At 44.7% G+C, this 16683-nt stretch overlaps 1 protein-coding gene across 3 annotated transcripts in view; it reads right to left on the bottom strand.

Moving 5' to 3' along the window:
* The window catches only part of IQSEC1 (IQ motif and Sec7 domain ArfGEF 1), a 566448-nt gene that overhangs the window by 331734 nt on the left and 218031 nt on the right, over nucleotides 1–16683 (bottom strand). For all 3 annotated transcript variants that reach the window (XM_066596453.1, XM_066596449.1, XM_066596450.1), the window contains one exon: nucleotides 12480–12524. In XM_066596453.1, the coding sequence (XP_066452550.1) occupies nucleotides 12480–12524 (45 nt within the window). Of the gene's footprint in view, nucleotides 1–12479; nucleotides 12525–16683 lie in introns of those variants that run through there.

Below are 16683 nucleotides of genomic sequence, written 5' to 3'. Positions count from 1 at the left end.
CCACAGGACCCTGGTGGACAAGCTGATGGTAAAATTCCCATCCGACAGCGCTAGTGGCAGAAGGCGTAGTTCCGAGGGCCAGGTAGCAGGGGAGGCGCGGAGATCAGGCAGCATGTACAGCACAGGCAGGGGAACACTCTCTAAGTCCTTTGACAGCTTTCTGGCTCCCCAGCAAGACTGTCACCGCTCCCCAGTCAAGGCTGAGTCGGCGGGAGCACTGTAAAAGGATGGTGAGGGAGTACGTAGCCGATCGCACGACCGTCCTCTGTGACGCCTCTGCCCCCTACAACTACTGGGTGTCGAAGCTGGACACGTGGCCTGAACTCACGCTGTATGCCCTGGAGGTGCTTGCTTGTCCTGCGGCTAGCGTCTTGTCAGAGAGGGTGTTTAGTGCGGCTGGGGGAATCATCACAGATAAGCGTACCCGCCTGTCAACCGACAGTGCCGACAGGCTTACACTCATCAAGATGAAGAAAGCCTGGATTTCCCCAGACTTCTCTTCTCCACCAGCGGACAGCAGCGATACCTAAGCAATACGTAGGCTGCACCCGCGGATGGAAGCATCGTTCTCTATCACCATCAAAAACGGGGACAGTTTTGCTTCATCAATCTGTGTATAATATTCATCCTCCTCCTCCTGCTCCTCCTCCTGAAACCTCACGTAATCATGCCAAACGGACAATTTTTCTTAGGCCCACAAGGCTCAGTCATATAATTTTTGTAAACAATTTTTATACGTTTCAATGCTCATTAAAGCGTTGAAACTTGCACCTGAACCAATTTTTATTTTAACAGGGCTGCCTCCAGGCCTAGTTACAAATTAAGCCACATTAACCAAAGCGATTAATGGGTTTTACCTGCCCTCTTGGTTGGGCATGGGCAATTTTTCTGAGGTACATTAGTACTGTTGGTACACCAATTTTTTGGGGCCCTAGCCTACAGTGTAATCCAATTAATTTTTTGCCCACCTTCATTAAAGCTGACGTTACCTCAGCTGTGCTGGGCACTGCAATGGGATATATTTATGTACCGCCGGTGGGTTCCAGGGAGCCACCCATGCTGTCGGTCCACACGGAGTTGTAACTGCACGTGTCCACTTCTAAAGAACCCCAGTCTGACTGGGGCATGCAGTGTGGGCCGAAGCCCACCTGCATTAAACATGACATTACCTCAGCTGTGATGGGCAATGCAATGGGATATATTTATGTACCGCAGGTGGCTTCCTCGCACCCACCCATGCTGTCGGTCCACAGGGACTTCACAATAGGGAGTTGTACCTGCCTGTGTCTATGAATTAAAAACCCCGGTCAGGTTGGGGCATGCAGTGTGGGCCAAAGCCCACCTGTATTTAATCTGACGGTAGCTCTGCTGTCCAGGGCACTGCAATGGGATACATTTATGTACAGCCGGTGGGTTCCAGGGAGCCACCCATGCTGTGGGTGCACACGGAATTCCCATTACAGAGTTGTACCTGCCTGTGACTATTTATAAAAAAAACGCGGTCTGACTGGGGCATGCAGACACCTTGACAGAATTAATAGTGTGTGGCACATAGGTTCCCCATTGCTATGCCCACGTGTGCAGCTCCTGATGGCGGTGGCACAGGATTATATTTCTCACTGCTTCTGTACAGCATTGTGGGCTATCGTCCTGCCCCTTTTAAAGAGGGTCGCTGCCTAGCCGTGCCAACTCTCTGCAGTGTGTGCCTGCGGTTCCTCCTCATGGCAGACGCACTTATAAATAGACATGAGGGTGGTGTGGCATGAGGGCAGCTGAAGGCTGCGCAGGGACACTTTGGTGTATGCTGTGGACACAGGGTCCTGGGTCATGCGGGGGGGGGGGGGGGTTGGGCAGCATGTTACCCAGGAGAAGTGGCAGCGGAGTGTCATGCAGGCAGTGATTGTGCTTTGTTGGAGGTAGTGTGGTGCTTAGCTAAGGTATGCATTGCTAATGAGGGCTTTTCAGAAGTAAAAATTGTTGGGAGGGGGGGGGCCCACTCTTGCCGCTATTGTGGCTTAATAGTGGGACCTGGGAACTTGAGATGTAGCCCAACATGTAGCCCCTCGCCTGCCCTATCCGTTGCTGTGTCGTTCCCATCACTTTCTTGAATTGCCCAGATTTTCACAAATGGAAACCTTAGCGAGCATCGGCGATATACAAAAATGCTCGGGTCGCCCATTGACTTCAATGGGGTTCGCTATTTGAAACGAACCCTCGAGCATCGAGAAATTTTCGTCCCGAGTAATGAGCACCCGAGCATTTTGATGCTCGCTCATCTCTAATAATTACATTATACTGCGGCCTGACAGGCATTCTATCAAGCCATGCCATAGGCACATTTTAATAAGCATTCTGCTATGACAGCCCTGGGGCTGCCATGAAACCCACACGGCTCACTGCGATCTCATCGCGGGGGAGCATATGGGACCCCTGAACATCAGTTGGAGGATTTAAATGCAGCAATGTATGGAGCGAGATCACTCAGCAAACTCGTTAAAGGGAAACTTTCAGATCCTATGAGAACCATAAAATAAGTTTATGGGATCTTACGGCAGGGGGCCACTGAGTTTGAGGAGCGGCATTGTATACTCACCTGCCTTCCCTCGCTGTCTACCTAGGTAGCCAACGCTTGGTGCATGCATTGGTTTCACTGAAGAGAGGAGTCCGATGCACGCATTGATTGCTGCCTTTGCAGATGGACAGTGAAGGATGAGGGAGGCAGCTCCTCTCCTATTGTAGTGGGATTCAAAGACACCGAGGCAGATTCTTCAGGAAATATAGCTTCTTTAAATCTAATAGAAAAAATCCTACAAACTTTTTCTTACCCCACACTTTGACCTCTTTGGGTGACCTTTGTTGGATGATTTTGGTGTTATTGGATTGGTTACATCCTCACCACCACCGTGAAATCATAAAATGTGAGTTTGATATATTGAGTGACCTGTCAGGTAAGGTCAAAGTTCCTATGCTAAGTCTAGTGGCGCGGTTGTGCTTCAGCCAACAGCACCGCTAGGGAGAGTCAAGTGTTGCTAAGCAACGTTCGTATCAAATACTTAACAGTTTGACTGTTGCCATGTTCCCAAACCGTGGAAGACCAAGCCGTGGACAGCGAAAAGTTCAAGCCGAATGCTTGGCTCGACAGTTCTTAAAACATTTACAACCATCTCTCCAAACATTTTATGTTCACATAGCGAACATCGGGTCAATCTAGTTATGTATTAATAAATATGTGTTCAGTGGAATCATTTCCCAAAACTGAACTCCCAACAAAAGGAAACATTCTCTCTTTTACATTTCACACAAAGACATTCTTTGCTATCTAAAAGCAAACAGATTGGTTACAGTTCACTACAGTATTACACAAGCACAGTAACTCTTTATCCCTACAACTGCTGCCTCACCTCCTGTCCTAAAATGGGCATACTTCTGCCCTCCTTTTTACAACACCCACCATCTTACTTCCAATAACCGTTTCTTATCCAAATCCCAGTTATCACACTATAAGCATAAGCCCATAAACTTAGTTTATAGTGTTCCTAGAATCTGAATGGTTCCCTTTAATAAATGTCGAAAATCAATGAAGCTTTTCTTAGACATTAATTTACACTGCACGCAAAACCCTGCTACATGCATGTAAAGTGACTGTGCATTACTTATTTCTGGTTTACTCTCAGAAGATCAGCATCAGTCCCTGTACTAAACCACACCTTCCACTATTTCTACAGTACATTGAAAATCCAAAATTACATAGTTGGAATTGATAATAATGTAAGAAAAACAATAAAATACAGTTTATGGTGTGGCTGGACTCATAGAATATACCCATGGGACCAGCTTCCTCCACCCACCCAGGTTGATTGACATTTTTCTTTGCAAACACTAGAATAAAAGACTCAATATAAAAAATGTGCAAATGTGCAATGATTAATAAAAATTTCCATTTATCATTTTTCCATTTAAGATTCTTCCAAAATCAAAGGCAGATTTGGGGCAAACACTGGATCAGAGATGCTGGATGGACCAGTATGCTTCAATTGTATATAATCCATAGGTTCTATGTCAAAATGATCAAAAATAAGTAAGATGGGCCAGGCTGATTGCTCTATATGTAGGACAGATAATACTAATATTATTCATATGTTTTGAAGATCCAAGATTTTTGGTAGGGGACAGAATACATAAAGATTAATAAAAATAATTTATCATGTGACCTAGTTATATGTGGTTACGTCCCTTCGGCGCACTAAAGCACCACGCCTCCGTGCTGATGCAGGATTGTGTCCTTTTAAAACCGCAATCACTCACACAGTATTTGCACTTACAAACTACACCTCTCCAGGCAAGATAGAAGGACCCCTGTCCCTTACTAATCAGGGAACTGGGGAATCCCTGCCTAAAAGCGGGGTAATCATCCTGATAATCCACTGTCCTCATCTGGGACCTAGCTATCCCTGATCAGGAACCTTGAGAAGATGCAGTAAACACACAGGACACGACACTCTTCAGACATACAGAACAGGACTGCACATATAGGACATGTCTGGCCACCTGCACAGACATAATGTATGTCACTATTCACACCAACATACATGGTTGTGCATACAACATATAACTGGAACCCCACCTAGAGCTCACATGCATACAGATGGTAACCATAGCCAGTCCAAGTGTCCTTACACCAGGGGAATAGAAAGTCAGCCACCGTGCTGACATAGGGAACAGTCTCAGGCATCACCCATCTGACACACACATAGGACATCAGATATCTGGAGGCCACACCTGCCCAGCGATAGGGAGAAACCTGCGGGCTGTCTGCACCTGTGTGGTCACCGTACCACACACTACACAATGCATGCACCCCAGAACGCAAGGAGGAGAGGGAACAGCCGGTGCCCAGACCGTTTTCAGGGGAGAAGTCAGGGACACTACAGACACGCATGCACCACACCAGCTCTGAGTGGGATCAACAGTGAAGAACTAAAATGATCAGCAATCTCTCACAAGACCTTGCTGGCATGTTATGCACCTGAATCCCCAGAGGCCCCTCTTTAAGGCCTCTTTCCCACGAGCGTATGTTGGACCGCCTTTTTCACGGTCAGCCAATATATGCTGTGATCTGATGCATTAGATTCCAATGCATAAGATCACATGACTGTATTCCCGTGACGTAAAAGCGCCCGGCTGGCCAATTTAGCACCGGGTCTTTTTATGTCGGGCCCAAAGGATAGTCCTGGAACAAGGCCGGAATACGTTGGCCACTGCATGGGCTCTTATGGGAACCATGACAGCGGCCGGAGAAGGGAGGTGGGAGAGAGTTTAGCAGCATGACTGCTAAACTCCCTCCCTCTTCTCTCCTCCTGTCTGGCTGATTGCAATGGGAGGGGGCAGAGCTGAGCACCACCCCATCTCCTCCCATTGTGGGCTGCGGACAAGGGGCGGGACAGGGCAGAGCTAAGCTCCCGGCCCCTCGCTGCCCCTTGTCTGCAGTCAGCAATAAGAAAAGGTGGGACGAGGGCTGCACATAGCTCCGCCCCCGTTCTGCCCCATCCCGTTGCAATCAGCCGGACGTGAGGAAAGAGAAGGTGAGTTGGCGAGGGGGAGGGAAGGGGCGGCGGCATGGCAGACTCGGCGTCTGAACGAGCATACAAACGTTAGATTTGTGCACCTGTTCACGAGCTTTTACTGCTCAGATCATAGCATATATCAGCCGGACGTGAAAACTGCGGCCAATATACGCTCGTGGGAATAAACTCTAAGGGAGAGGCACTGTAATGGTTGTGCTGGCTGGGATCTGTTGAACCACATAGGTTTCTAACAGCACAGCCCCACAGGTGTGGAATGATTAAGCTGGCTGGGTGTGGTGTTCTCCTGCCAGCAAATCACCACTGGTCTGGTTGCAGATATATATCTGACGTCTGCAAGAGGAAGTTGGTATCCCTTCACTCTATGGTTTGGTTTTCCTGGTGAGCAGTCAGGTTTCCTTTGCAGCTTGCTATCTTATCTGTGCCCTGTCTGCCTCTCTATCTTGGGTCTGTTTTCTGCCCTCCTGTTTATATGAGGCTTCCTGTAAATCTGCATCTGCTCTTACATTTAATTTCTGTCAGTTTGCCCTCGCTCTGTTCTGCAGTTGCCTGTGCAGCTTGCTGTGTGTTTGGTGTCTGGTTTCCTTGTCCGTGCAGCTTGCTGTGTGATTTCTGTTGTGTGCTGGTAGGCGAGGTGAGTGTTTGGGTCCTGTTGGCAGTCCCTATCTTCGGTAACGTTCGCGTAGGCCCGGTGCTCACTTGCCCACATGAACGTAACATGGTATTTATCTGCAGCAGACATGGGGGATTGGCTGGTGGACAATACCACACCCAGCCAGCTCAATTAACCCCTACTTGTGAAGTTGTGCTCATGGAAACCTGGAGAACAACAGGTCCCGGTAGCACAAACCTGACATATGTACAGTACATAGAAAGATGCATGGTAGTGAAGTTCCCCCCCTAATACATTGACAATACAAATATTATATTACTATGGAATAATATGATAACTAATTTATTCTATTTAACGCTGCAATGTTATGTGGCAAACATGGAGTTAAAGGGTTGTCCAAGATTGCTGCAGCTATTCACAGGCTGAAGGAAGCCAGTGATTGGGTGCAGCGGTCACATGGCCCTGTTGTCAGTGATGTTACTGCCAACTCCCTGCAACCAAAAGTGAAGATCAGCGGGGATTGGGCAGCGGGAAAGAGGAGTCTATCGTTTTATATTCTGTTATGTTACTAGAGCAGGCTGAGCTGGTATGGGGGAAAAGTGTGTCCCCGGATAACCCCTGTAAGCATACGTATACTGTATGTATTACCTTGCGTACAGCCTGCATCACACAGTGCAACTTTCTTTCTAAACTTTGATGATACATTATCTAGAGGCACAGTGACAATAAGGATTGATACAGAGGTTCTGCTTATCTGCAGCTTCCACTAAACAGTTTGATATACAGTGTAGTCATATTTTTAAGGAATCATATCCTCTGAGGCCATGTGTAATAGCTTTGCTGTCTGTAGTGATTTCTAGTGCAAGGAAGTCCTAGATAAGAATTTCTGACTTCAGAGCTTTAAGGTTTCAGCATTAACCATAAGGCGGCAAATGCAAACATTCTATAAGATCGTTGGTCAAGCCTCAAACCTAAAAGTATGGTTTCAATATAAGCATAAAAAAATCCCTGACCTTGTGTGTAGAAATGTAAAGCATATTATGGTTATAAAATAAAGGCATTTTCAGAGATTTGGATAAATGTCAGAAATCACCTTTCTTGTGCGCTATATAGGCAAATATTTCAAATATCATATATGATTGGCTGCTACTTTATCACGTTGACATGATATTACAATACACAGTGAACGGAACCCATGGATTTCAATGAGTTCGTCCACAAGCGCGTATTTTGCGTGAGCACTTGCGTCGCACAAAAGAATATCCAGTGTGCTCTATTTTCCTGCGCATCTGAGGAGGGAAATAGAACATATTAAATTAATGAAGCTAATTAGCCACTTCAATGTACACACGTGAAAATGTGCATTTGCACTCGAAAAAACACAACCTCCGATGCACAAAAATATAGTGCAAATATGCTTGTGTGACACGGGTCTTACGCTCCTGTTTCCCCTTGTACAAGCCTTCAGGTTTCTTCTAATGGCTCCTTAGATTGGATGGAACAGTGCTCATTATTTGGAGCTCTTATACATTACTTGGATATTATTATATCAGTCCCTATTCTCCGAGAGGGGTATGCATCACCCAGACAATTACATTGTTTGCCAATATCTATTCTTTCATTTCATTATTACATTTTTCACACAGTAATTGTCATCTTGTGCAATCTGAAACAATTTTTTCTTCCTCTATTTACTTCCACAGTATATAGCACTTTGCCAGTAGTTCTGCATTATGCAGGGTCATAACAAGTAATCACAGGCGCCTGTAGCAAAATTTGGAATGTTTCAAAACGCAAACAAGCATTTGTATAAAGACACATAATGTAATATATAAACTCACAGACAAAACCGATAGAATACATAAGTGTTTACACATGCATAACACATACATACTTAGGCCTCGTTCACATGAGCGTGTTTACGCGCACACACAACTGCGCATGTGTTAGAACCATTGGTTTCCTATTATGTGTTCCCATGTCTGTGTTTTACAGGCATGCAAACACGCACCTGCAAAAGATAGGACATGCGTGCACCATAGATGAGTGCTGTGCATCAATATTGAAGTCTCCTCATCACTGAACACTGTGACAGCACTGTCACAGTGTTCAGTGACAAGAGGAGTAATGAATTCCCCACCACAGCTGTGGCAGAGGATCACGATGTTCTGCCATTGCTTTCAATGGGGCAGCTGCAGCTGCCGTGGCCCCATTTAAGGCAATGGGCTGCCAGCAACCCTTGCAGTGATTTTCAGGGAAGGGCCTTAAATATAAGCCCTTCCCTGAAAATCATCCCCAACGTGTTAAAAAAAAAAAAATTATATATATATCTATCCGCCTCCCCACCGTTGCCGGGGCTCGGAGCGTCTAGCCGCTTGTGTCCCTGCACTGCTCTGAAGCTCTTTCAGCAGGCAGGGATTTAAAATCCCTGCCTGCTGAAAGGACTGTATCTGATAGGCTGAGCACTTGGCCAATCACAGGCAGCGCTCAGCCATTCATTGAATGACAGCTGAACGCTGCCTGTGATTGATCACAGCGCTGAATTCAATGAATAACCGAGCGCTGTCTGTGATTGGCTGAGCGCTCAGCCAATGAGATGCAGCCCTTTCAGCAGGCAGGGATTTTAATCCCCGCCTGCTGAAAGAGTTTCAGAGCAGTGCAGGGAGACAAGCGGCTAGACGCTCCGAGCCCCGGAAGTGGTGAAGGGGTGAGTGTATATGTATTTTTTTTAATTATTTTTTTTTACTACTGCTAGGAATGATTTTCAGGGAAGGGCTTATATTTAAAGCCCTTCCCTGAAAATTACTGCAGGGGGAGGAGGGGCCATAATCCTATTGCTTTCAATAGGGCTGCAGCTACGGCCCCATTGACGGCAATAGGCCCACAACTTCGTTCTGGCACGTGCGTGGATTTGTGCGTACACACGCACGTGCAAAACAACGCTCGTGTGAACGAGGCCTAAATCATAGTTTCATATGTATTACAAAATCTGTATTCACCTTGCTTCATTTACAAAAGGCTACAGTGTGTATAAAGGGAATGTGTCATTAAAATGACCTGTTGTATAAATAAAGGTTTTATGTTAAACATTTTTTTTTAATAACTGTTAGTGATTTTTTTTTCCCCCCTAATTTTTAATCTGCATTTTTTAAAAATTCTTAAAACGTGTCGTTTTCACACTGACTTCTAAGCCTAATAATTGTTCAATACTTCTGGTTCTGTAGTCATCCAATTATCGTTGCAGTCTGCATTACAATGCCAGATAGCACCTACATATAGATAACACAGGAACCACCATTCACAATAGGTGATAGTCATAGCTCACCCTCTTCCCCGCCCTACACAACGACCTTTGCATAGGTCACTGACCATGCCTAGAACACTCTCCCATAGAAGTCATTAGGTCAACTACTTTGTATTGTGTGAATAGCACATGAGGCTGCTGTAAGGCATATCTCTAGATGCTGGTAATTGCAGCTCAGGCAAGATGGCCGCCCCATAGTCATGTGCAAAAAAAAACGTATACCAGGAAATTAAAGCAGATTAGAGAAATGAAAAATGTTTCACTATTTAAGTTTAATGAGAATAAAATACGTGACAAATTCCATTTAAGGTTTGCAGTATCTTACCAGCAAGGAGCAGGGAATTTGTAGCTTGTTCCCAGGAGCTTACAATCAAATAAGTTATCCTGTTAACTTCTCAAAGGGAACCTGTCATCGGGTTTTTCCTATGCAATCTAAGCCACACATGTAATAGTGCTGATAAAGAGATCGCCATATCGCTATATACCGTTATTTGTGCCCCAATACCTTTACAATCCTCTTTTGACATCTTCCTGCGTTGTATTAAAATTAGGCAAATTAATACGATTTTTTATTTATTTTTTTTTAACCGCAGAACTGTGCAGGTGCGCCCCCTGGGTTTAACGGACAGGCATATAAGTTTCTATCTTCTGATGAAATCCCGCACAGGCGCTGCATCAAAGGATACCGGAGCTGGCTTACTAACGTCCAGCCTTACTTGCTCTTACTTCATGAGCTGAATGCACATGCACTTTCTTGGCCATTACTTGCTGGGTCACCTGACACCAGACGCTGTCCTGACGCTGAGCTGAATGCGCTTGAGCGGCTGGGCAGCGTCTAATGTCAGATGACCCAGCAAGTAATGGCTGTACATTCAGGCCATGAGGTGAGGGCAAGTCAAGCTGGACGTTAGTAAGCCAGCTCCGGCATCCTTTGACACAGCGCCTGCGCGGGATTTCATCAGAGGATAGAGGATTAATATGTCTGTCCATCAAAATCCGGGGTTCGTGCCTAGCGCGGCTGTGCAGAGAAAATCTGACTTCTTTTTGCGTAATTTTAATACAGACTGGGAAAACTTCAAAAGAGGATTGTAAAGGTATCCGGGCATAAATAACAGTATATAGCGATCATTATCAGCACTATTACATGCGTGGCTTAGACTGCATCGGGAACACTGCATGACAGGTTCCCTTTAATAACAGACAGTATCTGATGTTTCTGGCTCTAGATTTTAGTGGCATCTGCAGGATTTCTGCTCTCTGGCCTAGGGATGGATCAAAGACCAAACTTGCTCACGATACAGCCCCCACCTAACTTGTGACATTTAAATACTGGTGTCTTCAAGTAACAAAGGAACTTTTGGGCCGTCTTAAGCACTAGAGCTGGTGTGCCGCTGCCACCTCTGCATCCCCTGTAGCTACTCTCCTTTATGCTATAAATGTCCAAGTCATGAAACTAATTTACAGAGTTCTTTTTACCTTAAAGGCGTATTCCCACCTCTGGGACCTGCACCTATCTTAAAGTTAGGGCCTCCACTGCTCCCGGCCATGCTGAATGTGTTCACAAGGCCTGGTCAGGAGGACAGAAATGGCCAAGTGCCCTGTATGCTATGCTGTTTCTAGAATTCCCATTGAACCCAACGGGAGTTACGCAAACTGCAGCAAGTTACTTGCTTTCCAAAACTTTTTCGCTTGGCTACACTGTTTATGTAACTCCCATTGACTTCTACGGGATTCACACAAACAGTGTAGCAGATCTCCTCTCATCTGATTCTGTCATCCCGATCAACCACCCACTTTGTTATCAGTCATGTTCTCATCTCAGTCATGTTTGGCCAAGATGGGAACACCCCATTAAAGGGGTTGTCTTAACTCGCTCTTGACTCCTTTCAAAGAGCTGCTCTAACGAGAGTGGCTACTGTTCTGGCAGACTTGAGTCGTCCTTATATTATGGCTGCCATGTAATTTTATATTTCCCCTGCAATGAAATACCTGACTGGCCATGTCTTTTACTGGAAAGAATGATCTGTTTGCGGGTGGTGCGGAGTAGCGGGACACTTGGCGATCAGCTTTTGGCTGCATTCGGAGAGGGTTTAGATCTGATGTATACCTTACTGCTAAATTAATCCTATTTTTGTAAAAATAAGTTAAGATGCAAAACCTCATTAATTTATTAATGACTTTTCCTTTCCTTCTACAACCTCATTCATGATAATTATGTTTCGCTTATAAAGCCAATCATGGTAACGACTTCACGGTATCGTTCGACTCAGGCAATGAGAGGACATTTTGATAAAAAAGGAAATGGCTATTGTACAGCGACAGGTGTAATCATCAGATGTGCCCATTTCTAGGTGATATTTAGTGTATTCATGAAAACAATGTTTGTCTACGCAATCAGATTTCTTTTAATGGCTCATATTCTCAGTGAATTCATTTTTAGAATAGCGCTCTATAATGCTGTATATGTACTGTATAATCTGCATAAACTTTCCATCTGTATGAATACAATGTGCAGCTGATTAGACAGAATAATATGCAATCAGCACCGTCATAACGCTGTGGCTGAGTATTTAGAACACCATAATGAAGTGTAATATAGAAAATTATAGATCCTTCCCTCAACGCTTGAAATCATTAAATGAACTGTGGAGACCGGGACAAAAGATATATTAAGAACAAAAAGCACAAATAGTGTCAAAAGTTAAAGTGGCACCATTAATACAACCATAATGCAAAACTTCATGAAACACTCGTTCATCTGTGGAACTTACTCGGTCTGTGGTACTCCCTCAGCGGGGCTGCTGTGTACACTCACAGCTAGTGAGAAGACACTAATGTATCACCACACTGCAGGAATGGCCGTCCCACAATATAGCCTTATTATAAGAAGTGGAACAAATCATGCCAAATTCATGAACCCTGCCAGCAAATAACTGTCCCCAACAAGCATCCTGTAGCAAATCATAAAAGACATACTTACACTGTAGTTTTCCTTGCAGCACTGGCGACAGGTGGTCCTCTTCCCCTACAAAATGCATTAGGGTTAAACTGGTGTCCAGAGAAGCATGGGAATGCAGCATGGTTATCTCTGGCACTAGCTGATACATCCAGACTATTCTAGTGCACAATAAGCATTTGTCTAAATAACTTGCTTAGCAGATTCTGTGTCTAGATAGCAGCAGGGACGGTCCGCAGTCTGTTCTGCAGGCTGCTCATATCTATGCACTGCGCAAGGCTTCCGTCTCCAGTAGGGGAGCTAGAGCTGCAGGATATAATAGGATTCTCCAGCACTAGCTCCCCTACTGGATACAGGAGCCTAGAAGCAGGCGCGGAGGGCCCCTACTGCATAGATATGAGCTTTGAGCAGCGCTAGTTAGGCCGGATTCACACAAACGTATATGCGCAGGATTTTGCAGTGAATGAGAACCCATTGATTTCCATGGGTTCGTTCACATAAGCCTATTTTGCGCTCATTTTGTTTGTGCAAAACAATATGCAGCATGCTCTATTTTCCTGCGCTGGGAAACAGCACATATCAAACTAATTACCCATTTCAGTGAAAGGGAGTGTGGTTGCGTGTTTTTTGCACAATTTGTGCATGCAAAAAGTACAGTAAAACATACATGCAGCGTCTATTGCATAAATGCGTACATAAATGCACTTACGCCCATGTGACACTGGCCTTAGACGCAGGAAAATAGAGCATGCTGCATTTTTTTTTATTTTTTTTTACACAAACAAGATACGCGGGCAAAATATGCTTATGTGATCCAACCCATTGAAATCAATGGGTTATTTTCACTGTGCATTGTGCGTGCAACTACGTTCATATGAATCCCACCTTAGAGACAAACTGTGAAATGGAAGTTATTTAGAAAAAACAAATATTGTGCAAACTCAAGGGGTTGTCTATGAGTTTGGGGATTTTTTTCTATTCATGATCCTTCCTCAGGATTGGCTATCTATAAATGATATTTACCACTTGGGATCCCAACTGATCCGTTGATTCGCAGCATAGCTGTCAGTACAGACAGTTCACTGAGCATATTGCGCTCTCCGTAGTGCACCATCCTGGGTTGGTAATGGAGGCACAACTCCCATTGAATTAATTGGGAACTGTACATGCATTATCAACTCAGGCCACTGCAGTATGGTCGGAGCTCTCTGCTTCTGAATAGGTGTACCATAACAGTGGGCTCAGAAACAGCTGATCGTTGGGGATCCCCAGTAGCAATCTCCCCACAATCAACTATTCATTACCTATCCTGAGGATGGGTCATCAATACTTACAGGGGTTGTACTAGAATATCACGTTATTTCCTATCCACAGAATAGGGGATAATATGCTGATCGTTGGGGGTCTGTATAACGGGCCTCTCAGGTCCCCCTCTCCTGTCACCGTGGGGGTTGCTTTTCTCCCCACAGTGATGTCACTCTGAATGAAGCGCTGGTCGACCATGCGTGGTCAGCGCACTATTTATTTCAATTGGGTACCCCGCTCGGGTACTTGGTACTTCATGCAGTTTTCACCTCATTGCGGGGGGGTGCAGTAACTCCAAAGTGTAGAGGACGGGGGACACAAGACCCCCGTTCTTGAGATCGGCGAGGTCTCCAGGGTGAGACCCCCACCGATCAGCAAGTTATCCCCCATCTTGTAGATAAGCGATAATGTGTTATTCTGGTACAGCTCCTTAAGTCTTGAAAAACCCCTTTAAAGAAATGTCCTGCTTCTACGTAGATAAAGCTTAATCATATTATAAAGAGTGATGCAACTTTCTAATATACTGATTCCACAAAAAGTGCTTATGAGAATAACAGAATACCATTTACGAAGACGCTGGCCAGGTTTGTGGTCAGATAAGGTTTTGGATACACAGTAAATCAAAGTAAAGATGGACTTACTTGAGGTCTCATTTACATAAAACTGTAAACTCTGATCATTTTAAAGTAGTCATAAAAACTTTTCAGTTTTTATGAAAAAGTTTTCAGTTCAGACATTGGCAGTCACTAACACATATTTGCAGTACTTGTATTGTCTAAGGGTACAAACATAACAGAAAATGCTGTGAATAGGTCTGTGTCATTTCTGCATCACACACCGCACCGCTGGTGCAGATCTGCAGCAGGCTTCACCCATTCTATTGAAAGGGGCAGATCCGCACCAAAATCCACTTCAATAGTGCGGATTTTGAATGTACCGTAACAGAAATAACAGTTTTACAATGAAACTTTCCCCCTGTATGGTGCAGTTAAACGCATGTGGTCCAACCAGTAAGATTGTGCGACTGTTGGCCACTATGGGTGGGTGTGGTTTGGTGGCATGTAATCAGTGGCACCATGTAATCCCACCCTTACATCACTGCTGAATGTTCAGAATAAAAGCTTCTGTAGCTAAAATAAAATGAACATAAATATATTTGAGTTCTAAAACACTGTAAAAAAAAAAACTGTCATAAAGACATGGTTCATACAACGACCCTCCAAAAACACCCCTGCCCATGTACCCAGGGCACACCTTGTATAGCATTACATTTGGGCCACTAAATCAATCGGCTCCAGCCTGTGACTTAATTGTACAGTATATCTTAGTTGCACAAATTACATTGTAGAATTTATGCCTTATCTATACTGCCACCTAGTGATAGCAATATGGTATAACACAATTAAAGAATTCTATCAAATCCATTGCGTTCAGTTATATTTACAGGTCAGAAATAAGGCTCATGCTTCACTATTGTATTTATCAGAGAAGTCCCGATGTTGGCTGGATCACTAATTACTAGAAGAAAGTGATGCTAGTAGTATTGTTGTACCTGTAATATTGTATCTGTACCATCGGATGGGTCCACAAAATAATATCAATCGTCACATACCAATATGCATATACACCCTGCTAACAAATACTACAGTGCGACCTGTGAGGTTATCCTACTTACATCTGAGCTGCTAAAGATGGAATCCCAGTGAAGCAAGAAAACTGTAGATGTGTGCAGATCACGCTGTGTAGAACTTATTGCATACAATTATGTAGATACTGCAGGGGACTGAGGTACAGGAAAGGGATCGGGTCACTAAGAAGTAGGGTGTTCAACAAGCAGAGGTCCTGGAAGCACCTAATGTATCGGCAGTCACACTAAACTGCTTTGAGGAAGATGAGCGAGGCTTTTCCCAAATAATCAAAGTGTGTCACATCATCACAACCTAGAGATGATTAAATAGATCCTGGTTTAGAAGGCTTTTAGACGGAACGATTAGTGGTCAAAAAAATCGTTCAGACAAGCAAAAGTGAATAATAATTGTTCAGCCTGAAGGGAGCCAACTACTGGATGATCAACAAGAATCGTGCGTTTCTCGATCATCATTCATTTTATGCAGACGTAATAATTATTGTTGTTCAGTTTAAACACTGATCGTTCTGTGCTTCACAATGTGCAACCCTGAAGGATACTCATTGAGTCTCAAGTTGTACGAGAGCCAACGAGCTGGTGATGACGTCACTGACTCATCGGCTCGTGCAAACGAGAATCATCCAGTGTAAAAGCTTCCTTATGTCTGACCTGGACATTCATTAACCCTTTCCAATCCACTGTCTGACCTGTGAAGACATTATGATTTAAGGCTGTACAGCTCCGATGTTGGAAGACGTCCGTCGGGGTTCTCTTACTGTATATTGCCAGCCTCTTCTGTCGGAGCCTATCCAACGTGTCACCTCATGCAGTACTGGCTTTAGCCAGCATATAGTGCCGTTGTATAACAGCAGAAAAAGAGCAAGCCCCCTAGGAAAACCAGGGTACAAATTGGATTGGAAAGGGTTAATATACATGGCTGAAGAGCTGCTGGGGAGATGGTGCGTTATGTTTGTTGAAGGGACAGGTGATGAAACTGATCGGTGGGGGTCTCACTGCTGAGACCCCCATCGATTCTGAGAACAGGTGTTCTGTATTCCTCCGTCCTGCTCACTGCGGGCTGTGTGAGGACATAGCTGAGCCATTGTACTTGGCTAATCCATTGCTACACATTCTTGGACGCCACTCCATTCACTCGCTATGTCGCAGTAAGCCCGTAATGAGGAGAGTGGGACATGGGACCCCTGATCTTAGTATAAGTGGGGGTCTCTGTACTGAGACCTCCATCAGTCAGACCTTTTACATCTGTCTTGCAGATTGGTGGTAAAAGTCAGTTTT

This window comes from Eleutherodactylus coqui, chromosome 3 (assembly GCF_035609145.1).
Source record: "Eleutherodactylus coqui strain aEleCoq1 chromosome 3, aEleCoq1.hap1, whole genome shotgun sequence".
NCBI lineage: Eukaryota > Metazoa > Chordata > Amphibia > Anura > Eleutherodactylidae > Eleutherodactylus > Eleutherodactylus coqui.
Note: the sequence above shows the minus strand (reverse complement) of the source record. Positions and strands in the feature narration are given on the sequence as shown.